This window comes from Rattus norvegicus, chromosome 13, assembly GCF_021556685.1.
Source record: "Rattus norvegicus strain SHRSP/BbbUtx chromosome 13, alternate assembly SHRSP_T2T, whole genome shotgun sequence".
In the NCBI taxonomy this organism is placed as follows: domain Eukaryota; kingdom Metazoa; phylum Chordata; class Mammalia; order Rodentia; family Muridae; genus Rattus; species Rattus norvegicus.
The window spans coordinates 74,687,168-74,712,669 of record NC_141546.1 but is presented as its reverse complement, the minus strand read 5'-3'; the positions used below and the strand labels follow the sequence as shown (position 1 = coordinate 74,712,669).

The 25,502-nt window shown below is 42.4% G+C and overlaps 1 protein-coding gene and 1 long non-coding RNA gene across 5 annotated transcripts in view; one reads left to right on the top strand and one right to left on the bottom strand.

Annotated features, from left to right (window-relative positions):
• Tnr (tenascin R) overlaps positions 1 to 25,502 on the bottom strand; it is a 420,945-nt gene that overhangs the window by 25,475 nt on the left and 369,968 nt on the right. For all 3 annotated transcript variants that reach the window (XM_087580076.1, XM_087580075.1, NM_013045.2), the window contains 9 exons: positions 20,784 to 20,873; positions 19,294 to 19,557; positions 18,361 to 18,630; positions 17,118 to 17,237; positions 16,052 to 16,198; positions 13,368 to 13,487; positions 10,701 to 10,844; positions 9,976 to 10,106; positions 8,945 to 9,077 (listed from right to left, as the gene is read on the bottom strand). In XM_087580076.1, coding sequence (XP_087436202.1) covers positions 8,945 to 9,077; positions 9,976 to 10,106; positions 10,701 to 10,844; positions 13,368 to 13,487; positions 16,052 to 16,198; positions 17,118 to 17,237; positions 18,361 to 18,630; positions 19,294 to 19,557; positions 20,784 to 20,873 — 1,419 coding nt within the window. The remainder of the gene's footprint in view (positions 1 to 8,944; positions 9,078 to 9,975; positions 10,107 to 10,700; positions 10,845 to 13,367; positions 13,488 to 16,051; positions 16,199 to 17,117; positions 17,238 to 18,360; positions 18,631 to 19,293; positions 19,558 to 20,783; positions 20,874 to 25,502) is intronic.
• Positions 1 to 25,502, top strand: part of LOC148001718 (uncharacterized) — a 103,897-nt gene that overhangs the window by 55,068 nt on the left and 23,327 nt on the right. For both annotated transcript variants that reach the window (XR_015636058.1, XR_015636057.1), the window contains exon 3: positions 19,891 to 20,043. This is a non-coding gene — a long non-coding RNA (uncharacterized LOC148001718). The remainder of the gene's footprint in view (positions 1 to 19,890; positions 20,044 to 25,502) is intronic.

The following is a 25,502-nucleotide window of genomic DNA, read 5'->3' as shown; positions in this document are numbered from 1 at the left end:
TATTTGTAGTTAAAAATCCCACATTTAAAAGATTCTCAAGGCTCAGGTGTCTTCGCTAGTGAGAACAGATTGAGAATTTGAAGATGAACTCTCATTAGTTTTATACATGAAACAGAAGTCCTTCATGAAACAGAAGAGGTAAAATCAAATAAATTTCTCAATTTGCTCAGTGAGGCCAGAGTTATTCACATTGCAATAAACAGTCAGACAAAACAGTATTAAAGGGATAGCACAGGTTGGATGAGAGTTTTGAAATCCATTCTTCCTTCCCTATGTTGCCATAGATAACTCATTGTCTGGCCCCTTTCATCTGCATTTGGTCTTTCTTGACCAGTATGCCACCAGAAGGAGGGTCTGACAACCCTAAGAGAGAATGGGCTTAAGGGACAGAGTATCCATGCCCCGAGGAACAAAGCTACTCTGAAACAAAGAGTACAGTTGTTACGTCATCGATTATCTACTGCAGCTTATTAAAACAGCATCTTAGGTATGCTAACCTGACTTACAGAGGTTAAAAAGATATCCTCACCATGAGAGAAAGTAAGACACTAAAACCCAGCAGAAATATTAAGCCTGAATAATAGGGTTTACAGTAACAGTGCAACAGATGAGATAAATAAAGGTTTTAGACACAGGTAAAATATCAATAATGAATTGGAGTACCTGACTGAGGCCGTTTTTTAGAAGATAAGAGGGAAGAGGAAAAAGATAGGACACTAAGAGATTTCGAGAACAGTGTACACGTCCTACCATCTAGTTAATAGAAGTCCTGAAAAGAAAAAAAAATTTACAAATAGGAGGAAACACTTCAATGAATAATACAGTCAAATGTATGTGAAGTCCAGATAAAATGCTGCAGATTTAAAAGCATCATGGGATGTCAAACTGGAGAGAAAAAGATGAATGAACTCTTAGAATGAACTGGGAGACTATTGAAAAAGAAATAAAACGGGATTGGGGGTTTAGCTCAGTGGTAGAGCGCTTGCCTAGCAAGCGCAAGGCCCTGGGTTCGGTCCCCAGCCCCACCCCACCCCCCCAAAAAAAAGAAATAAAACTACGGGGCTGGGGAGATGGCTCAGTGGGCAGAGTGCTGCCACCCAGGCAAGAGGACCTGACAACCATGTTTGCCTACGTCTGTGATCTCAGTCCGGCAGAGACAGAGCCAGGCAGGTCCCAGCAGAACCCACTGGCCAGCCTTTCCAGCTAAATTGGCGGGCTCTTCAGGGAGAGACTCTGTCTCAAAGAATATGGTGGAAGAGTAATCCAAGAAGATACCTGACGGTGACGTCTGGCCTCGACATGCATATATGTGCACGTACACCTGCATGCACACAAGCACAGATCACACACACACACACACACACACACACACACACACACACACACACACACACACACACAAATTCTAGGAGACTCTAGATAGAAAAGTTCAGTCGCCTACAGGACAAAATCGAACTGACATTAGACTTTTTGCTTCTTTCTTTTTTTTTTTCTTTTTTCTTTTTTTCGGAGCTGGGGACCGAACCCAGGGCCTTGCGCTTGCTAGGCAAGCACTCTACCACTGAGCTAAATCCCCAACCCCCGACATTAGACTTTTGAAGGCAGAATACACATGGGAAAAGACAGTAGGAGCCAGGTGTGGTGGCGTGCACCTTTAGTCCCAGCATTTGGGAGGCTCACAGACAGGACTACATAGTGACTTCAGGATAGGCAGGCTATATAGTGAGGTCCTGTCTTAGAGAAAAAAATTAAAAAACAGTAGTAAGACTGAAACCTGAACAATTTTTTATTTTTTTTTTTTTTGAGAAGCTGGCAAAACATGAAGAGATAAACAGAAACAATGGATGGGCTATTTTCTTTATGATTGTAGATGTAAACTGTGTAAAGAGAGTTAACCAAATCTGAATTATTAAAACCTCATATTTGGGGGAAAGTTTTAAATGATACTAAAGGCATGTATTGTAAAAAAGCTACCAGTACAAGCCATGCCATCAGTAAGCGTGAAGGATAAAAACCACGACTTAGTAAACTATCATTTGATAGAGTTCAGTGCAAAAACTCCTAACTCAAAATATGAGAAAAATTTATAACTTCATGAGTGTTTCATACCACAGATCTGAGCAGGTGCTATTCTTGTTTATACATGGCCCAGCCAATTACATATTTTCTTTATTTTAGAAAACAATTGCAGGGCTAAAGAGATGCGGTGGATAGGAGTTGGTGAGGATTACACAGCTGAAGTTTTGATTGTATTCTCTTCAAGGGTGTGAACAAGTCAAGGTTAGTTAGCCTCACAGTCACTGAGAGCTTTGGAGATTCCAGTTAATGTGAAGTACAGAAATGAAATCCTTATTCATTAATGATATAAAACACATAAAATATTCGAGCACTTGTATTCATGCTCATGCTTGGGTATGTGGATGCCAGAAGTCAGTGTCTTTTGTAACAGGCTCTTTTACTGAACCCAGAACTCCTCTAGTCAGCTAGACTGCCTGACTGGACAAAGTCCTGAGACACTGATGAGATACAGCCAAAGGCATGGGTGCTCAGGATTAGAACTCCAGTCCTCATAAGTGCACAGCAAGCAGTACGTTTACTACTCTACCCCCCCAGCTCCATATTTTTTTTTTTTGGAGCTGGGGACCGAACCCAGGGCCTTGCGCTTGCTAGGCAAGCGCTCTACCGCTGAGCTAAATCCCCAACCCCCCAGCTCCATATTTACCTATAATATTAATAGAAACAATAGATAATTACAATTAGGAAGAAAGTCAGCAGGATTGCCAGATACTGGATCAATATATAAAATCAATAGTATTTTTCTGCATCAGCAATAATCAACTAGAAAATATTTTTTTAATTAGATACAAGTCACAAAGCAATAAAAATAATAACGCTTCCTGAAACCAACCAAGAACACAGGAATGCTGTGGGGGAAAATTTAACATTGTGAGAAACATAAAGATTATTTAGATAAATGGAGATCCAGTCTATGCCTTTTAGAAGGGATAACTTGCTACCATAAGGCTGTCAGTTCTTCTCAAATTAACTTACAAGTATATTGCGATTCCAATCTAAATTTTATTTGGAGGACTTCATACCTAAATGGGAAAATTCAGATGACATGGAATCTATGGAAAATTACGTGTCATCAAATACCTAAGTGAACATGGAGAATGGGAAGCTTGTCTTACCATGTGTAAATTACTAAGACTAACTCTACATATAAACACAAAAATTCTAGGCTTTGATTTAAAAAAAACAGATGAATAGAGCATGATATAAAATAGCTAATTCAGAGTTCAGAGACAGATTATGTGCATTGTGAACTTAATATACAGGAAAGCACACAAATCAATGAACAGATGGCTTACTTAGTGCATGATGCTGATAAAACTGGTTCACTATATAAAGAAAATTGAAATGGTATCCCCACTGAATGCCACATATGACACGGACAAAGCATGATAATAAACCACAAAGTGAACAGAACAATATCAAAGAAAAATATTTGGATGTATTGGTAAGAAAAGACTTTGTATTAAGGGTGTTAGAGGTTCAATTATTCAAGTAATATGGGATCATACTATCGGGAACCCTGATAGGAAAATAAGCAAATGGACACGGACAGGTAATTTACAACAAAAGAAAAATCAAATGTCTGACAAATGGGGAGAGATGCTTAAATTCAAGCTTACTGTTGCTTAATGTGAGTCATCAAAAGTAATAAGACACCGATTATACGATTATACTTATCAAACTGCCAGAAGTTACAAGGCTGGATCAGGCTGGACTGTGTCAAGTCATTAGGAATGATATGTGTTCCCAGAAATCAAGAGCATTCCTGTGAGTCCAGCCTGTAAGTACTTAAACTATACACACATATACCCAGCTCGATTCCTCTTTGGATATACAACGTTTGCACACCTCACTGGTCCACAGAATAAAACACTGAAGGCACAGAATGCAGCACCGTTTTGGGATTGTGAAAGGTTGCAGACAATCTGATGCCTGACTTTGAGAGAGTGGAGAGGCAAAAGTGATGGATGGGCACCTGTCAGGTAATATTTCACAGTAATTAGAAGTGAAAGACAGATGAACGTACAAGTGCCCAAACAGAAAAAGTATGAGTCATATAATCCAAAACATGCTAGGCACATTTAGATCATTGCTAATCAAAACGGTTCGATAAGAACATGTTTTTCAAAGGCAGGAACAAGAGGCAAGGTTTGACGTGTTGGAATGGTTGTATATGAGTGACAAAAAAACTGTGGCAAAAGGAAATAACGGAGGGCGAATGGGGAGGACCTAGAAGCTGATATCAAGAACACACAATAAAGGGGGCAGTTTGATCAATCCAAACCTTGATCTAACATTTAGCTGTTTATTTGCTTGGGATGGGATATTCATATGGTATGATTAGAATCTTACCTCCTTCTTCATAGCCAGGCCTCAGAGAAAAGCGAAGGCAGACCTCCCTCTGTGTGTCAGAGAAAGGAGAGGCAGACTGCCTTCTGTGTGTGTGTGGGACTGTCTTTCTGTCTTTCTGTCTGTCTCTTTCCGTGTGTCTCTCTGTCTCTCTCTCTGTCTCCCTCTCTCTCCCTCTCCCTACCAGGCAGCTTTTGTTCTTTTGTTTATCCTGGAAATAAAACATCAAACTGTAAGTGGCAGAGCAGTGGGAAATCCCCTTAGCTGCTGCTTGGATAGAGGGATGTGTGACGCCCGGATGTACAGATTACCAGGCTTCCCTTTCCAACAGAAATCCTGCTACATATGATGTTTCTTTTTTTTTTAAAGTCCACCATCCACTGCTTTGGAGTCTAGAATTTGCCAATTTTCATTCAATTTTACAACCTAAAAAAAAAAAAACCCTAGTTTTATGTCAGAGAAGACCCAAAATTTTCTTGGAAAGCTTCACAGACCAGCCTGACCTGGAAGGAAGATAGCAGGGGGTAAAGGCAATAAAAAAGGAATAAAAATACAAAAACAAAATAAACAAAACCACAACCTCATCTCATTACTCATCTTTAGCTACCTCTTCACTTAACCTCAAGGTCGAGACAACCCTTTTATAGCATCCACTGCCTCTGAGGATGCGCTTCAGCGTGCGCCTTGTTTGCCTTTTATAGTATTAAAAGAGACAATGAAACCTGCCTCTCCGAAGATCATTTCACCAAGTCCCCGTGGCTCTGCAGGGAATATTTGTTTCCTCATTTAAATTCATGTCTCTAAAAGACAAGTAGACCTTGGATGAAATTTCAGGAGACAGCAAATTATAAATAATGTATCTATATTTTTTTCTCTCCCATACCACTTGTATATAATTCCCCCCGGAGTCTTGTGCAAACACCAGAGACAAGAGGACAGGAAGCTATTAACATGATGGAAAGATAGGAATGGGCTCATATCGTGCGGTATGAACATAAGAAAAGGCATCTGGAGTAGAGGAGGCTTCCAGGCCAGCCACTTCTTTTCTATAACCATGCTGGGGAGGAACTGGGAGGAAAGGAAAACCATAATCAGAAAATATTGTGTGAGAAACAAGTATCTATTTTCAATAAATAGAGAAAAGAAAAATTATCATTATTAATTATTGGCATTTTAACTCTTTCCCAGACCATTAATTATATAAGCATCTGCTTGAGTGAGTCTTGGTCATTCCAGGACAGGGTGTTTGTCAGTCACGGGGGCCACTTTGAAGCCAACCTTTAAACTCTGTTGTCCATCAGAAAAGGCACCAAAAACCCTCACAGGATTGGCCCATCCTCGGAATGGAGTAAAGTGGGAAATGCAGATGCTGTCAGTTACGTTGGAAAGGATGCTCTCAGGCACAAGGAAATTAGTCTCTAATTCCTTCAGCCTTGGTGTACTGTCACAGAACTTTCAGTGTTCCCCAGACTTCCTCAGCGGGATTAACTCATGCCCACGGGGTCCAGACAGGCAGCCTTTCCATCTTGGATCAGGTGCAGAGATTCTGGTTTTCACTTTGACTGCGTACCCTTTTCTGTAACACCCCTAACCCCGCCATTTGGAAGCAAACACCCTTGTATTCTATTTTTTCATTAACTTTCCTCTTGGCAGAGGCAGAAAGGGTAGAGGGGCAGGGACTGGGGCAGAAAGTAGACACTGCAGACCAGTGTGATGGCCCCAGAAAGATTTGTACTGTAGTGGCAGACAGAACCTGAAAGGGATTTTGCCTTCATATTGTACACGATGCACCTCTTTTTAGCTTCCCCTGTGTAGGGAATTAAGATTCTTCTTTAGTGTTTTGTTTTTTTGGTTTTGTTTTATATCAAGATATATCTACTTCTGTACTCTGAAGCTGAGATTTAACCCTCCAGTTCATCTGTCATCCCGATGTACCAGCCTTTGTACCTGGAATATTGGCATGCATTATTTCTTGCCCAAGAAATTTCACTCAGCCCTCAGCATCTAGTTGTCTCAGTGGGTTCTGATAAATCTCCAAAACAAAGCCAGCAGGGTTTAGGATGCATCAGTGACTTAAATTTCAGCTTCCCGTTAAAACTGCAACAACCCCGAAACATTGATACTCCTTTGCTCCATATCAGGGGGATGGTGGTACGTCCATTGTTGGTATCCTAAGCACTACCCTGGAGTGAATATCTCAGCTGGTAGCTATATTCACTGCATAGATGGTGGGCTCCTCAATTTTCTTTCTTTCTCTTTTCCTCTCTCTCCCTTTCCTCCCTTCTTCTCTGTCTCTCTCTGTGTCTCTCTGTCTTTCTCTGCCTCCCTCCCTCTCTCCCTCTCCCTCTCCCTCTGTCTTTCTACCTCCCTGTCCCTGTCCCTGTCCCTGTCCCTGTCCCTGTCCCTGTCCCTGTCCCTGTCCCTGTCCCTGTCCCTGTCCCTGTCCCTGTCCCTCTCCCTCTCCCTCTCCCTCTCTCTCTTTCTCCCCTGGCTATGTTTAAGGAGCCTGGAGTCATGAAAAAAATAACAAACCAACCTAAATAGACACGGTCTGTCACCTGCACTGCCCATCGAGCAAAACCACTAGTCAGTCTCCTCTCCAGATTTCCATGTGAGTTGTTAATTACTACGAGATTTTATCTTCTCAAGACCCTAGCTAGATCTAGAGTCTCACATCCAATTGGACTGCATCTAAGACAAGGCAGTGATGGTCACAGAAACCACTGTACTTCTCTGTCCAAAGAAACCTGAAAAGGGGCCACGGCTCTAGATACCACAGAAACTTCAGATGTTTGACACACCGCTTACTACCGTCAGCTGTGACATTAGCAGGGTGGGGATAAAATGCTCATAGGACACTGAGCATTTTGGTGACAAAACGATTCCTTTAACCCAATAAACATGCAAAGCGGGAGCCTCTGTTCACTATGTTCTTTTTATGGTGAAAAAAAATTTAATTCAGCAGAAAACTCCTCCTAACTGGTCTTTAAGTATTGGCTTCATAAAGGACCCTGCCTATGAGTGTACAGGGCTGGGTTTGAACAAGAGGTGACACCTTAGTGCTTATTAAGACGTCTTTGAAATAGTAAAGTGGACTTCAGCCTTAGCAGAGATAACAAGTGTTCTCTTTGCTGTGTGATCACAGTTTATTTATTTTTCCATTAAAAGATTTGCTTTGGACCAATGAAGTCATTGAAGACACTTTTAATGTATTGAAAAGTATAAAAATAAAACAAATAAACAAACAAATACAACAACAACAACAACAACAAAACAAAACAAAGGAAAGGGACTTGTTCACTATTTTACTGCCCAAGAGTGACTTTGAAGTTTGGCCAACTTTGTGTTTTGTCATCTGGAATAAGTATACTGAGAGAAGGGTATGAGGGGTGGGGGTCCCTGTGGCTTCTGTTGAGGTGGAAGATAAGACTCTGGGACATTGAGGAAGACACATCAATATGGTACTCCAAGGATGCAGGAAACGTGTTTAGGGGCTGGGGGATACTCTTATTAGCCTCACTGCAGGACATACCCTTATCCCCATAACGTGAAAGTCAGGCTGAGCTGGATGGGCAATTACAAATCACAATCTATAGAGGGATGCCATGGAGGTGCAGAAAGGACTTAATAACAGTTCAGATTCTAGGGACCATCTGGGATCAAATCTCAACTTTCTAACTTAAAGTGTACAGGATCTTGGATGAGCTATCTTATCTCCATTGTACCCTACGTTCTTTGCCTGTAAAAAAAAGAGTTAGTCTATAGGATGGAGGCTGTTGTGACAGTGGAATTAACTACTGTTAACTAACGCACATGTTATATTTAGTACAGCGCTTGCTAAACAGCCATGTACGTCTTTGAGTTCCAAAGGTCCTTTCATTTTACTCTTGTGATGGAGCCAGGAATCAAACCTGGGACTTTGATCATGTTAGGTAAAAGTATTCCATTAAACCATATTCTGTGTGTGTGTGGTGGGGGTGGGGTAGTGCTGGGGACTGAACCTGGGACCTCATACATGCTAAGCAAATGCTCTGTCACTGAGCTATGTCCTAGCTTCTATCCCTGCCCTTTCAAATGGTATTATCAGTAATTTCAAAGATTGAGTGAGATACTGGATATATAAAAATAGTTTTTTGAGGATTTATGAGGGTTTAGTACTGAAGGTTTCTTCTGCTACGTTTACTAGAAGTGTTGCTGAGGACAGCATCAGGGGAAGGAGAGAGAAAAGGAAGGTTTGTTTTTTTCTAAAATGACATGCAGGAATTTGGAACAACAAGCAACCTGACCTCTCTACTTGACTCACTTAGTTGGTCCTCATGGACCCCAGATTTAGATTGGTGACTCCATGATAACCTTGGCGATGGGGATTTTCTGCCGAGGCCTTAGGAAAGGGGAAGGAAGAAAAAGGGAGGTGAGTGTTTTTAATAGGCTCTTTCCAGGCCAAGGCTCAGCAGAGGTGCCTAGGAGTCAGATGTCATGTAGGGAACAGAAGGCCTCAAAGTGTCTCCAAGTCCCTCACCTGTGGTAAAGATAGTAGAGGTGAGGCTGCTCCTTGTGGCCTCCTGAGCTGCCTGCAGGAGCACTGTGTAGTCTGTGTTCTCCGACAGGCCCTCCAGTCGGATCCAGGTGTCCTCAGCATCCACAATCAGCTCCTGCAGAGAGCCAGAATAACGGAGGCTGGAGGGGGCTGCCAGCTTGCAATATGGGACAGCATGGAAGCTGGGTCAGCAATGCTGTCCTCGCCATCCCGCAGTAAGGAGGATACTGCCAAGAGGCAGGGAGGGCAGTTCCCATGTGAGATTCAGACCAGCTCCTATCTCACAAATGCACGTGGGATAAATTTAGGGACCAGGATTATTGAACCGGTAGCTTTAGACAGCATTGGGTTTACTGTACAGCACAAGAAGCTGAGGAAGCAGAATCCTAGGCCTCCCTACCACCATCAAAAAGACCAGTTTTGCTTGCCCTCGAGATCTAACGTCTTTCTGCCTTCACTTTTAGAAAGGATCCTGCAGTAAGGGAAGATAGGCTAACGAGGAACCCAGTGGGTTGTTTAGATTGATGATATAAAATCACAATTGATCATCTCCTTACTGCAGGCTACATAGATGTTGCTTTTATAATGCATATCGAGGCATAAGAAGCCTTTGAGGTTTATTACCTGGCTCGGATTTGCTTGGCCCTGGGAGTGAGAGATCATCCAGAGAGCATAGGATTAGGATTTCTTCATGTTCTGCATCTGAGTGTGGACCACCTGGTGCTGCTGCAAGGTAGACTCTCCGGAGAGAATGCTGACACACAGAGGGTCTATGCTTTACCTCAGTGTGGGTAGAGAGCAATGGCAAAGCCACAACTTGAGTATTTCCTGGCCCACAAACCTGGGCTCTCTCCTTAATAGCAGGCTGTGTGTCTAGGACCTGAAACCTCACTGGTTGCCTGTGAATTGCTTCCTTCTCCATCCCTGCAATTTCCATAGGTCATTCCACTGGTCAGTTTCCACATGGCCTCACATAGAAGAAATGGCTTTTCCCCTTTCCAGCTAATGCTTACCTTGCGGCTTCCATCGGTGGACTTGTATGTCAAGACATAGTTTTCAATCGCAGCTCTGGGTGGCTGCCAGGAGATCAGTGCGCTTTGCCTGGTGACTTCACTGGCTGTCAGGTTGGCGGGAGGGTCCAGGACTGCAAAGAAAAGAAAATGCTAGGGTGTCCTTGCCTCCCCAGCTCTTCCTCGTTTGATTCCAGGCATGGCAATCTCATTTAGAACACTGCTCAGATGCTGACTGTAGTTCTTGCTTGGATGAGAACTTGCAGGGTGCTGCTGTCCTTCTTTGAAGCAATCCCCGCCCCTGCATCCCAAGAAGGACTCTAAGCTTGGGTGTGGCATCTTCCAATACAACTCTTTATGCCTAGGACCTGAAGCCATTTAACTGTTTAGTGCTTGGATTTGAAGCAGCCCTGTATCTTTAATCTGTTCTAATGTTCTTCCAGTCATGATTTCACCCAGCAGCTCCCCACGACTGCATCAAGCTTTCTCATATTGCTCAGCATTTCTTGTACCAGATAATTTTCCTGTCTGGCTCTGCTATTATCACATAGATCCTGGGTATAAAAACAGACGTGTGCACTAGCAGAGTGATACAGGGACCACATTCAGCCCAAACATGCTCAGAGCACCAAAACCTAGTTCATTATCTACTCCATTACAAGGAAGCATCCAGTTTAGGTCTCATATAATCCTTCAGGGATGGCAGCCATGCAGGAGCCTGTACTCACGGGTGGAGAAGTTGGTGGCGATGGTGCCACTCACGAGAGGTCCACTGGTAGCATACATGGTGACAGTGTAGTGGGTCCTAGGAAGCAGGTCTACAAGCTGGAATTCTTCACTGACCCCATCAACCAGGATGGTCTCTCCAGCCACTGAAATCAGATACATACACACGAGGAACAGCTTACTACATCGCAACACTCCACCTGGACTCAGTCTCCAGAATTCTCCAAAAACTACAGATGATAAAGCTTATTACTCTATACAAGGATCCTATTTTATCTTTATTATTACTGTTATCATTGTTATTATTATTATTACTATTATTGAGAAAAAAGTATTCTGTATATGGAGGTCAAAACTGTCTCTACCTTCTACTCAGGCCTCTGCAAGCAAAGAGGAAGAACGGTGCCTGTTTACCTGGCTGTTTTTTAACTCTCAATGGCTTTATCCCTACTCCTCTGGTTGTTTATTTTGACCCAGAATTTGCCTTTACAAGTCATCTTTTGTCTTGGTTGAATTTTGGACCACGGTTTCAGTTTATTAAAATATTTTAATGTGGATTCAATCAATTATGGTTTTGTTTTATGTACAAATTTTGTAAGCATGTCTTCTCCGGACTCATTCAAGCTGTTAATGAAACTGTTCATCAGATTATAGCCAAGCCCTCTCTTAGACAATTAGAATATTTCTGAATCACTCAGCATTTGACAAAATGTATTATGCATATTTCCAAACTAGGTCAGACCTGATGTTTCAAGTTTGCTGTGACCCAAAGGTAAATGGAATAAGGTAGACAAGCTTGTTCAAACCATCTAAAAGCCTTTGGAAGAGTATAGATAATGCCCATGCTTTTGCTGTCCTCCCTTGTGATCTCCTGCAGTCCATCACTGCTCTACTGCACTCAACTATGGTGGATTCTCAAAGACTTCTCTCTCTCCAAATCCAGAAAGGGTCCACTTTCCCTTAGAATTCCCCTGTGTCCTTTTCACTTCCTCTGGGATCCTGCTCCTTTCTTCCCCTCATTCATCTGACCCTAAATTATGGCAGCCCATTGGGTGAGGCTCACTATGCTCCATCTTGCACATTTCATGCCATAGCTCATGTCAAGTTGTATTTACTTCTCTGCATCATCACTAGAAATGAACTCCATAAAGATAAGAACTCATGATTTGCCTCGGAATTTTCCTAGGCTTAGCGAGAGGTTATCAAAAGCATTTGCTGAATGAATGGATGTGAATGGACAGGACGGAGAAGTGTCCGTTGTCACCATAAACAAGTGTGCCTGACTGCCTTAGGGGAATCAGGGGTATTTTGTTAGAAAAGGTAGGGCTGTCATTAAGACCTGAAAGACAGGTTTTCTAGGCTGGTTCTTGGGGAGAGAATTTCTTCCTGGGGAAAATGGCACATGGTCAAATCCGTATACATTTGAAAGGCTTAAAAAGGCATGCAGATTTGAGAAATGCTGGATCATGATACCCACAGAGGAATGGTAGGAGTTGAGATGGGCTGTGCAGGAACATAGAGGGGTTGGGATGTAGCCAGAGTATTCTTCTTTGAGCAGGATTACGCAGTCAGCCACACTCCTATCAACTCAAACTCGGGGTTTAGCATGCATGTTTCCATCTTAACTGAATGTTAAGTGATGCTCAGTTTTCTAATGCCTATCTGAAATGCAAAATGTGCTAACAGAGTTGTAAAACCAAAGCAAATAAAAAACCAACAAGGAAGCTTTGTGAACCTGCTGGTATCCGGTACTGACTAATGCCTTTCCCTTTTGTTTGATAGACTGTGTTCATTTTCATTTTCTCAAACTTTGACAATAAATTATTCTTTGCAGCTTGCAGAATTGGCTTTCTCTTTCGTCTCTGAAAGTCAAGACGTCTGCCTGCCTTCTGTTCTCTGGTATCTTTGTTTCCCTAGATTCCTGACTATAACCCACAAAGATTCTGTGATCACATGTTTAATTTTGGCCAAGAAATATTTTCCCTAAGCCTAGATATTTGGAATATGCTTCTGTTTTGCTTTGAGTCTCCCCCACCCTCTCTGGGTTTTTGAGACAGGATTTCTCTGTGTAACCTTAGCTGTCCTGGACCTCACGCTATAGACCAGAATGGCCTCAAAGTCAGAGATCTGCCTGCCTCTGTCACCACCTCCACTGCCCAGATGCTTTGAGGTCTCTATTTGACTTCAAACAGTGTAACATGAACGAAAATGATAAAAAAAAAAGAGCAGCATTGATATTCAGATTTTTGTATTGATTCAAACTTTTGGGCTGGGTGTGGGTAGGGAAGACCAGCACAACAGAAACATTGCTTAATATTTTTCTTGATCTGTAAACACCTAGAAAATTTCTGTCTTGCCTGTAGCACTTTGGTGAAAATCCTAGCTCAGTTCTGAGTTTTGTCCTTAGTGTTAGCTCTGATTTTGCTTTTGTTCTTGGTTGCTTGTCTACCTTGAACTTCTCAGACTGAGAATTTGTGATTCTCCTCATCAACTGTTTACAGGAGTTGGGGGAAATCTTTAGAATTTTATAGGGCTTGGGGGGCTACAAAATTTCCCCAACCTAAGGTAATTTCTGATTTGACCTTCAGACAGGGAAAAAAAAATCAGTTCTTCACTTCCATACTGGCTTGTAGCTCCAGTCCTCACCACCCCAACCTGCAGACACTCACTGGCAAAGTGGGTGAGGACAATGACATAATTTTCCACTTCACCCATGGGTGCCTTCCACTGGAGCAGGGCTTCTGTTGGCGTGATGTTGGTAGCAATTAGATCCATGGGGCTATCCATGGCTGGAAAAGAACAGGAGAATATCAGGCTAAAGAAAGAGGAACTGCAAGGTGCAAGTGCCATAAACCATCAGAATTTTCCTATGTTATGTACATCTGTCACTGTGCTGGATAAAATAATGTAGTGGAGATGGATTCCTTTTCTACCTGTCTGCCTCCATTAATACCTTTCTTTTCTCCCCTTTTTTCTACCTTATCCACTTCTCTTCCAATTGCCCTAAGTCCTTCTTTTACATTGATTCATTAAATTGTTGTGTGCAGAATTCTTTGACGGGTTCGATGGGAAGTCGAATATTCAAAATACTCTGTTGTGCTTTAGACATTTCAATCTATATGGCATAAAGATGCTATGGAAATTTTTATGATTCATTAGTTCCTGAGATAATCCTGCTTTTCAGCCCATTTGTTCTTTCACACATGCAAGAGTGACTTTGTGGAAAGATCTCTGTCTGTGAACTTCAGGAAGTATGGTGGACCTGTGCCAGTAACTTGGTCACAGGGTTGTTGTATCCACTTCTTACATCACCACCCGCAAGCTTCACTCTGGAATGTGTTCTGGGCATCCTTTTGGTTACATAGAAAGCCAGAGGGGTTGTACAAACTTAGGGTAGCCAAGATTGCCTGTCAGGGGAAGAAAGTTTGCTCATGAATACATTATAACTCTGCTCACCCATGTAACTCTTGGATTTACTTACATGTTTTCTTTTCATAAAGTTGGAATTTATTTATGAAACAGATGCAATAGAAACAGTTGAAATGTTCACTCAATGTGAGTCATACAATTTATGCTTGGGAACCAAGACCTACTATTGGTCTACCTCTGTTCTTGGATTAAATGAGCTGTATTTGCTGCTTTTCTTTTCTTTTCTCTTCTCTTTTTGCTTTTGTTCCTTTTCCCAGAGTAAGAATAAGAAATAAAAACCTTTACAATTTAATGTTTTGGATTTTATTTATAATTTGTACTTTCAAAAACGTCTTTAAATTCAGCTCTTACTAGAGTATAAGGTTGGGTGATTTCTGAGATGTGTACCATCTCTTGAAGGAGTTGTCATTTCTACAAGTTTTAAGATCATTGTGATGGCTTTAAACAACTAATGAGGACACTTCTGAGTGTGGCACAGTTACTGGAAATTCCCAGAACCAGTCTGGCTAACCAGAAAGGCAGTGTCGCTTGGTGGCTGCTGAGTTTGTGCTTTTGAGATGTTTGCTGCTCAGGAGTTAGCTTTTGGCCAGAGTCACAGCACTCTTATCTGGGGTAAATTGTGCTCTTGAAGTCCATTTTATGATTTTCAATGAGAAAATAAGGCAGAACTTTCAGGAGGGCAGGAAAGGCCTTTCTTGGCTCAATGGTCATTTCTTCTGGTCAACATTTATCAAGCCCACTTTAATGATCACTGGCAAAACATAGCTAGTGCATCTAACATACAGTTGCAGATCCAGAAGGAGGGAGACTGCTGTCCTGAGAAAGGTACATTTTTATGTTTCTGAAAAATGTTTTTGCCACTGTGTTAAAAGATGCTGTTTTGGCTCTTGTGAGGGGACCTACAAGGCAGGAGGATTTCTTAGGCACATTTCCCTCCTTCAGAAAACACCATCTCTTGGGAAATTAAGCAGCGATGGGAAATCCAGGTGTTCTCTTAATGAGGCAGGCTAAATGTTTTCCTATGTGTAGTGGAAACTATGGTTTAACTAGAAGGTTCTCACTGTTAACGATAGAAACTGATGGCTGTGCCTTCCACCAGAATCTAGAGCAAATCTTTGCTAATTCTATGTGCTGTACTTGCTTAAGGACCAGAGAAGGAAGGCTAGTGGAGTTACTGAAAGAGAGACCTATCCTTGGGTTTATCCAGAGCTCCTTTTCTGAAGAAGGCATGGTAGAAGAATTTCTCTTTCCTACTTCCCATATTAAAGTTCATCTTTCTTCCCCACCTCCCTTCCTCTGGAGCTCCTTTTGAGGACACAAAGGACATTTAGTCAGCCTACAGGAGAACAAGGATTATATAGTGTTCCTGACAGCCTCTGGGGATGCTAAGAAGGGCCACCCTCACCTCTACTGCCTTCATACAGGTGAAGAACTTAGAGTCTTTTCCTTGGAGCAAAGACAACACACCTATGGGATGGTTATGTATGACGAATAATCTCACCCTACCCCTAGTTTCCTGAAACTGGAATAACAACTTTTCTCTGATGTTTCTCTCCCCCCACCCAATCTTAAAGAGATCCAATGGTTCAAATGTTTGCTGTGGAATCTATCTCCATCATGCATCTTGGAAAGGGCATTCTTCATAGTAGAAGTTCCGTGAACATTCCTAACCTGAACCAGCAAGACTTCTCCTCAAGTCTGACTCACCAAGCTCCTATTATTAGACAGAACAGTCTGTAGGGAGAGAAACCACAACTTGTCCTGAAGGACAGTGAGTCAGAGGAGCCAAGGAATGTCGTCTCAGGCCCTGGAGCCAGTATCTGCTGTATGAGCTGGAATGATTTCACTCTGCTTCCGGTGTTTGTTTCAAGCCCGCTGCTTATGTCCTGACTGGACACCCAACAAAAGAGCCATGTGTGTTTACCTGTGTGCACCAGGGTGCAGATGCGTTCACTCTCCTCCCTGCCGCGTACACTGTTGAGGCTTATTTCATATTCAGTAGCTGGATAGAGCCTGGTGATTGTGAACTCTGTCACAGTGTTGGGCACGACAGAGCTGTCCAGCCGTCCCACTGAGGAAGAACAAAATCCATCATTAAAAGTTCAACAGTTCTCTCATCAGCGGGTCCATGGCTCCGTGTACATTGGGACAGTGGGTCATGAGGCACAGATGGATGTGGGCTCAGCATGCAATGGGGAAGGGAAGGCAGATAAATGATTCATAAGATGGTAATTATGGGGTTTACATAGATCTTATATGCTGGCCTCACTCTTTCATTTTATGGGCTTCTTGGAACAAAAGTAAATGAGCCATTTATTATGTAGATTTCTATCAGACTGGTCTTCTCTGAGGTGGGCATATCAGTATAGTGACAGGGTATAGTATATCAGAGTGAGCAGAGCTGCAAAAAGTATCCTATGCAGCCCAGAGAAAGGTAGCCTGGAAACTGTCCTACCTCTGGCTGGAAGTGAACATTCCCTCCACTTTGTTAACAATGCCTCATATACCAGCAAGAACTGGCAGTATACAGGCAAGCTCTCTGCCAGTTTCTCTGACTCATACATTGGCGACAATAGTAGAATTAGGATCACATCATTGCGGTTCCCTCCAGGGCTCCATCTGGCTCTGCTAGGTCTTTATCCTTACCCTGGATTCTAGTCTTAGACTTTATGCTCTGTATAGTACATGTAGTGCTGGCTCTTGATAAAGTCGTTTAGAATTCATTGTTTTTCATTGTGTAGCCTAGCTAATGGTGTCCAGTTATTTCCAGTGGTAAAAGTGTTTGGCTCTCTTGGTGGGATAATCAAGCCTATTTTGAGAGGAGTTGGTGAGCTCATGGTTTCTCGGTTTTTCTTCATCAATACACTCTCATTTTGAGGGATTATGCTACAGAGGGGGCCTATGCCATGTGGTTGTGGTTGTGCCCCCATAATCATCTCTAACCAACTTCGAGCCTTATTTATGTTTGAGAAACAAGATCATATCATTACCTTGGGTGGGTCGATAGGATACTCGGTAGTAATCAAAAGGCGCAACAGGAGGGCTCCAGGAAACTGTCAGGGAGTCCTTAGTCACGTTGCTAATTGTGATGTTTTTGGGAGGATCAATTCCTACAAAGATCAGGGAGTTGTGGGGAAAAGACAGAAGCACAGTTTGAAAATGGAATATCTATTCCTAGATTTGTGTTGATCCACTAATATCCCTCAGGCAGGCATAACCCTACACAACTAACTGGGCATCCCTAAATGACAGTGTGATGTCACACTTGTAACATTGTAGCTATAGCTAAAGCCAGTCATGAATGTCCTAACAACAGGAAGCTAAACTGGCAAGATCTGTGTTTCTGTGCAGCAACTACTACTTATGTAGACCAACTAGAAATTTCCTGTTAAGTTCATGTGTTTTATTTCAAATAGAGAATCACATAATTATCTTCTCGAAGGGAAACTTCTCCTGGAAAAAGTCAACTCTGCTACTCTCTCTTAGTTTTTATCATCTACTTTTGGCTCAGTTTGGAAAAATTGCCTATTAACTGTAGAGAGAGTTTAGAGCACAAATCCTAAACAAATATACTTTCCTAAGTTATATTTTATTTATGGTGCATATTTATGGTGCACTTAAACTGTGGGGTTGCACTAGCAGACTAACATACTTTTCCAATTTGTGAGTTCTTGTCAGTATGGAGGGAACTATCTAATCATACGTGTTTTTATGTACAAATATGTCATTTTGGCATTGCATTTGCAAATGACCAAATGGAAATGACCCAACTCATCTAGGAGTTCTAAGTCTTCCAAACAGTGCAAATCAGCTCCTGTCTCTGAATGTCAGGTTACTACATGGTTACATGCTAGCTCTCTGTTAATTCTGAGGAAGAATCATTTATTAGGCAGTCAAGAGATGGCTCTCTAGAATAGAAACATCACCTTTTTACTTAGAAGGATTCCCTCAGAGACAAGCTTTTTCCAGGGCATTTTCCTAGATTGGTAAATCTAGGACCAATACATCCAAGACTTGAGCCTGCAGAGCATTGGGCCTTTCCTACTTTTCAAATGGGAGTTTCTCATCCTATGTCTCTTATGCAGGGCTGGAAGAAGTACCTGCTTCAAAGTAACTCACAGAAGTCTATTAGCCACAGACTCAGTCTGCTGTTTATTGAATGCTTCCTTTTTTAGATTGCATTGGCTTTTCAAAGGCTGAAGTGAGAACCCTCTTCAACCTCTCCAGCCTCACCTGTAGTGATAGAACCCACTATGGGTTCAGAGGTTACTGTCCCATGGACAGCTACGAGATTCACTATATATTCAGTGGCTGGCTGTAGACCCATTAGGACGGCGTGCCTCTTGGTGGCATCCAAGAGAACCTCCATCATCTCCTCCTCTTCATCCCTGGGGCTGTAGTTCAGAATGAGTCTGTCTGCTGGGGGAGATGGGTCACTCCAGGTGATGTTGACACTGGAGGAGGTCACATGAGAAAAGTGCAAGTGGGAGATAGGGCGGAAGCCTGCAAAGTAGAGAAGATTGGCTGCTCTGAGGCATATGTGTGGTAGCGGGCCATTGGGCCGAGATTCTTGACTTCCCTCTATGATGATGAGGGCTATACTCTCACCTGCTGGCTCAGAGGACCTACCTCCTCCTCCCACTCCAGTCCAGGCTAGTCCACTCTTTCCAAGGCACATACTGAACAGTCAAGTCTAATAACACTAGAAGTATCTCTGATGAATATTCATAATATGGATCCAGGATTTTAATTTTTAATTTTTTATTGGATGTTTTTTATTTACATTTCCACTATTATTCCCTTTCCTGCTTTCCTGTCTATAAGCCCCCTAGCCCATCCCCCTCCCTGTATCCAGGATTTTAAAACCTCTAACTCAGAAAACTATGACAGAGAGCTTTAGCATTCCCACTGATTTAATGCAGAGATAGACAAATCGGCTTCTGTGTCTAGGCTGTAGAAATCTGACATAAAATTTCGGATCCTTGCTCATTCTTTCCCTTTTGTCTCAAACATTTTCTTTTCATGCATATGTTAGTCCCCCACCCCACCCCCCGGCCCCTTACACATCTCTTAATTTTCTCTCTTGGAAGTCTAGGACGTCTGAATAGCCTCGTGTTCAGATCTAATAACTTCTGAACCTCACTGAGATGCCTGCTGCCCTGGTACCTGTGAAGGCATCCACAGTAGACTCCAGGCTCTGCTGCCGACCCCTCTCAGCAGTAATGGAGATGATGTATTCTGCTCCAGGCTCTAGATCTGTCAGTGTATATGAAGTCCTATCCCTAGGCACAGTGACTTCTGAGGAGATCCCAGAAGATGGAGTAAAAGTAATTCGATAGTGATCAATAGGACCACTGGCCTTCGTCCAGATGAGAGAGATAGAGGTCTCTGAGGAGGCTGTTACCATGAGGTCTCGGGGACTGTCAAGCTCTGTGGATTAAAATAAGTTTATTTTATTCATTCATTCATTCAATCAATCAATCAATCAATCAATCAATCGAGGTCTTATTTAGATTAGACAGATCTTGAACTCATTATCCATCAGAGGTTGACCTCGCACTTTGATCCTTTTCCTCTACATCCCAAGTGTAAGATTACAGGCATGTACCACCTCACTTGGCAACTGGCCTATTTCACACTGGCTCCATAGGACAGTTATTAGTTATTGGACTACCCTGTGTGTCTCCAGGCTGTCAAGTAGACCTAATGAGCGTGAGCCCTAGCTTGTCATGGTTGATACTTTTCTCCCATTTTGTTTAACAGCTTCCCTTTGAAAGATGGCCAGCGATGTGGTAAACAGATGGACAATCTGCAGAAAGGCGTTATTAGCAGTGACACTGGATACATCCCCCACTGGGATAGATCTAGATGCTGATTTGCTAGAGCTCTACACTTGTTTTCATTCCTCCTCGCTTGGTAAGTCAAACAGGGAAAGAGGAACTACTACCAGACAGGAAAAGGTGTTCATGGCAACCCCCTCACCACCACCCCCACTTGGAGGTTTCTTTGGTTTGTCCTAACCTCAGGTGGATAGGTCTGAGGACTAATGGAGACTCTTTTGTTAGTGTAATCCTCTAGCAAGTTTGCTTATGCCAGGCTGAACCTTGGAGACAGGAATTGATCCAAACCCCACCCCGCTCAGTTCGAGATGCTTATATCTAAGCTTACTGACGTGACTTTGAAATTTCTGAAAGAATTGGAAGGGAAACTGTTGGATTCAAAGCAGTAAGAATCTTACGTAGATTTTTTTTAATGCTCTTCTGGAGTTGTATAGAATGTTTCCAAGTCTAGGCTTGTCTTCCAATGACCTTTTTAGGTGCTCCTGTGTTGCAGACTGAGGATGCACACTCTGCCTGCTATCAAATAGATAGAAATACAATCTGCTACAGCATCAGTCTATTGGGGAGTTTTCACATCTACTCTGAAGGCCTTCTGATTGTGGATCAAACACAGGATTGTGGATCTGTGGTAAATAGGATGTGACTTCAGATGTTAGGTCAGGCATAGGATAGATGCTGTCACTAGGTGATATTTATCAACGGGACCTTGTTTACTGGGAGGGGTACCCCATGGTGATCCTGACAGTACAAGCCTTCACACACCCGAGTCTTACATGCTTATAGCCTAGTCATCCTCTTCACCATTCTCCTACTTACCAGTCCTGGCATTCATGGTAGCGGGAATGCTTTGTTTCGAGTTCATTACCGCAGATATTCCAACTCCATATTCTGTGCCTGGAACCAGATCTATATGTAGATGCAAAAACAAACATTATTCTCTCTCTGTCTGTCTCTCTGTGTCTGTCTATCTCTGTCTCTGTCTCTCTCTATATGTGTATTTGCATGCATGGGTACATATACATGTACATACAAGTATATGAAATGAAGAAGACTAAAAGGAGAGAAGAGAATTCTCATAAATTCCTGTTCAGATTTTGTTTAGTCCACTTTCAGTTTTGCTCCTAATTTTACCTATTAAGGAATCCCAATTTTGCTACTTGGAAAACCCATATGAAGTCATGAATTGAACTGGCCAGAGTCGAGTGGCTTTTTGTTACGGGCCCTTCTCAGAAATGCAGAGAGGCTGCCCCCATTAGTGTCCTTGGGAAAACGGTCATGCCTAGAACATTCTCCTGTGTGTATGTGTCTCAGGTTGGCTAAAACAATGAAATAGTCTCTTGCTTAAACTGTGAAAGTGTGAAGAGAATGTAACCAATAGGGATGGTGGAGACATGGGCCTGGGAAGAGTTTCATGACTGTGTATGTGAGAGCTATATGGTATATTTTACAAATAGGTCCTGAGGCCATATGGGGACTTGGGGGTCACTTCTAGAAGGCCATACTGTATGGACTTTTCCTGGGAACATGAGACTCTCAGGGTTTTAACATAGATTTGTGTAGAAGTCCAATAATTGTGAACTCCCCAGCAAGGCAGTAACTCAGTCTAGGATTTTTAAAGTATGGATCAATTACAGTTTACAGTGACTTCTGGTAGACTCAGAATTTGGAGGAAATTCAAAATTATAGGATATAAGCCTCACAGGAAATCCCTTGGGAGTTCATTACGAAGGATCGCTGACAGGCTCCTAGAGCATCTGGGATTCTCTGGAGTCTTTTTCTCCACTGTTCCACATTTGTTTTCAGATCAGCTGGCTTGATTGATGTAATGGCTTCCTATTGCTGAGGTGACAAATTGCCATGATTTAGTAGCTCGAGACAATACAAATTAATGATCCTCTAACTGAGGAGGTCTGGAATCTAAGATGGCTCCGAAGGCTGAATTCCTTTGGTGGTCCCAGGGGAGGATCCATTTCTTTGCCTTTTCAGCTTCTACAGGTCGCATGCGTTTCTTGTCTCTTGTCTCTTAATTCACCTCCAAAGACTGACATTTAACATTATCAAACCCTTTTGATAATGATCTCTCTTTGATCTCGAATTCCACTGCCATGTCTACTTTGACTCTGTCCTCCCTACATCCAACTTATAGGGAGCAACGTCAGTAAGTGGGACCCAAATGAACAGTGCAGAACAGTTTCCCTTTCTCAAGACCTTTAATTGTGTGAGCAAAGTTCTTTTTACCACAGAAAGTGACATAGTCACCATAGTCTAATCCCTAGACAGCAGGGATTAGAATGTGAGTATCTTTGGGGGCCATTACCCTTCTATAACTGGCTTTAAACTCCTCCTCATTTATTAAGACTTAGACTATAGAGAAATGCGACAATCTAATTTCCACCCCCAAGGACCTCCAATGTTCAGGCTAAGTCCTTCCAATGGGCTTATTATGAGGCCTGTTTGGGGCTGCTGAGAACTGTGGGTTGTAAGACTGTCTTGTGTTTGTGCAATACTGTGATTTTCATGCATGAATGTGTCTGCAGCTTTATCACAATCCCATGAAGGTGGACAGGTAGTCTGCTATTCATCCTTATTAGTTACCTGTGGCTGTTGTCGTAAACTAGTATGAACTGTTGGCTTAACACATGGAAACATATTCTTCAACAGTCCAGATGTTAGAGAGGAAGGTATGGACCGAGCCTCTCAGGGCTTTACAGGATCCTGCCTTGCCCCTTCCTGGCTTCTGATAATGATGCTCATTTCTTTTCCTGGCTTGTAACAGTGCTGCTACAATCTCTGCCTCTCCTATCTTGTGGCCTTCCTTCTCTCTCTGTGTTTCCTCGTCTTAAAAGGAAACCAACCACACTGGATTAGAGTTTCAGATGAACCCATTTTAAACTGATCGTGTATGTAACTACAGACCCCTTTCTAAAATACTGTCATTTCTGTAGGTTCTGGGTGGACATGGATTTTTAAGGACAACATCATTCAACACTAGTATAACATTTATGGGGAGTGGGGGGGAAGGCAACAGGAATGAATTTATGACCAGTTTGAGAAGATTCCCAGATCTCTAACCTCAGAGGTCAAGGCTGGAGAAATTTCTCCTGCCCTAGCTACCTCTGGTCCTCTAGACTATGTGGCTTCCCTAAGGTAACACACAGATTATTTTTATAGGGGATGGTTTGAGTAGTCTCTTATTAAATAGTGGCTTGTTTTAACAACAGGGAATGCTGTATGGAAATCAGAAGGTTCCACCTGTTTCTATCTTTAGTTCAGTTCACACTTGGTGTGATTACAGCAGACTCTTACCTGGCCTTATCCATCAGTATCCCTTGAAAGAACACAGTTGAGCCCTAGCTGGACAGCATTCGAATTAGGCCTCATTTTCCCACCTCCAAGCAGCTTGCTCCTTCTCTAACATTTGCTTGGTTTTCTCCTGAGACTGTCAACCTAAGTTGAGTAAAGTTTGAAGTATAACAGGCTTTGGAGTCTGATGTACATTTTATATTCAGACCTGGCTGCCTTCTACATGCATAACTTTGATTACTTAACCGGGTAGGCCTCAGTTTCTGTAGATTGGGAATAATAGGTTTCAATGACAGAGGGTCATTGAAGGGATTCGGAGACTTTTCTCTGTACAGGTCCACCCATAATGGTTGTCATTAATATTATCATTACCCAGCACAGGAAGGTATGCTAGGGCTTTTAAAGCGCTTTCATCTAAGTGGCCCTATCATTATCAAAAAGTGCCCAGGCAGGCCCATGCTGGCTTTAGATAAAGTTTTTTGTTGATTTGACAAAGCTCTGCCCCTGACTCTGATGCAAACCAATGATTCATGGTTGCATCGGGGTATTACTGAGTTACTCCTGGCTGGTCTCTACCTGTCTTTATACTGAGTGGGTGATTTCAGTGCACACAGACTCCTTTAAAACACACATTCATTATCATCAATATATTTCACTCTTCTCAGAACATCCCTGGTTGAAGAAATCAGGTTACCTTTGGGGCACCAACTCAAGATCAAGACCTTTACTTGACTATAATGAAGTAGAAAATTTCCAACATTGGCCAAAAAAAGGTAGCAGATCAAGGGAGTAAGACAGAAATTATATGTTGCCAAGTGGATCTGGTATGTAATGTTTCCATCCAAGTTTCTTATTTATGAAGCTTAAATGAAATGTTCAATAATTTACAAGAGAATTGCTTTCTCTCAGAAAACAGCAGCAGTTAAAGTGTTCTTTCCAGGCTTTCTGTCTAGGGCCCAGGGATGTCGGACTCTCTTAGAGGTCTGTGCCTGTTGCTTCCCCCTTTGATTTTCAGCAGCTTTCTTCTTGAGCTCCAAGTGAATTGTTGCTCATTGCCAGCAAGCAATGAGCAGTTCTGGGGGAGAAGAAAATGTGTTCCAAGGCATATCTGGTACACTTCTCTCTCGGCACACAGAGCATTCTGAAGGATGTTTCACTTTAAGGAACCCATTGCTCTCCATCAATGCTCCCTTTATTTTCCCATTCAACCCTTGCAAGTGGGAGCATATAAATGGCTCTGTTCCTGTTCATAACAAAAGCTTGGAAAATTCATCCCTTCGGAAGTCACTATTCTCCATCCCTTATAGAACGCCCTTTTGTTCAGCTCGGGGGCTGACACTTCCTAAACTCTTTTGCTATATAGCCATTCTTCTTTGAATCCCTAAAGCTCATAGCTCATCCACTCCACAAGTATTACCGAGGGTCCCCTTTGTGTCAGGCACAAGGCTGTGGGCTGTGGATGTGAAATGAGTTGATAAGACATCACCTTTTGAGGGTCAGAAAAGCTTCTGCCCTGGAAATGTAAATTAATTACTTATTGAGTACCTGTGTTATGGCAAATACTGACTTGCAAGTATTAGGTGATGTAGAAGAAGAATAAAGAAAGAAGAAAGGCAAGGTTAAAATAAGGATTTTGAGTGTCTGATAATGAAGAGGACAGTTCTAACTGTACCTATACAGACCTGTTCCTGTCCATGCAGCTTGTCTCATGAACAAATATGGGCTCAGAGAAGTCTACCCCTTGAACACAAAGTTAGTATAAGATAGAGCTAAGTTTAAAACCCAATTGCCATGCTTTCTAATATCTGTCCCTAAGAGTCATATAAATTGACTCTTGGGACTGTCATGAACAAACTGGAATCTAAGAGTTGCTTATGACAATATTGTGTGCTGTTAAATAAGAGTGGCTTCAGACGATGGACTCAGTTGAGTCTTCCTGCGGTCAGAATTGGGCACGGCAATCACCACTGGGTTAGTACAGGCTGGAGGGTAGTAGGTGTGAGCCAGTGTTCTCAGCTGCACTGCAAGGACTGCCATGATGGAGGGAGAATAAGTCTCTTGCCAGGAAACCATGCCTGCAGCTACTAGTGGAGAACAATGGGGGGTGGCAGAGGCCATAGGAGCTGTCTCTTGACAGCAAAAACATAAGCAAGTCATCAGGCATCTGTAGTCTTGATTGACTTTAAGCGAACATGAGTTACTATAGACCTTCCATCCCTAAATCCCTGGGTC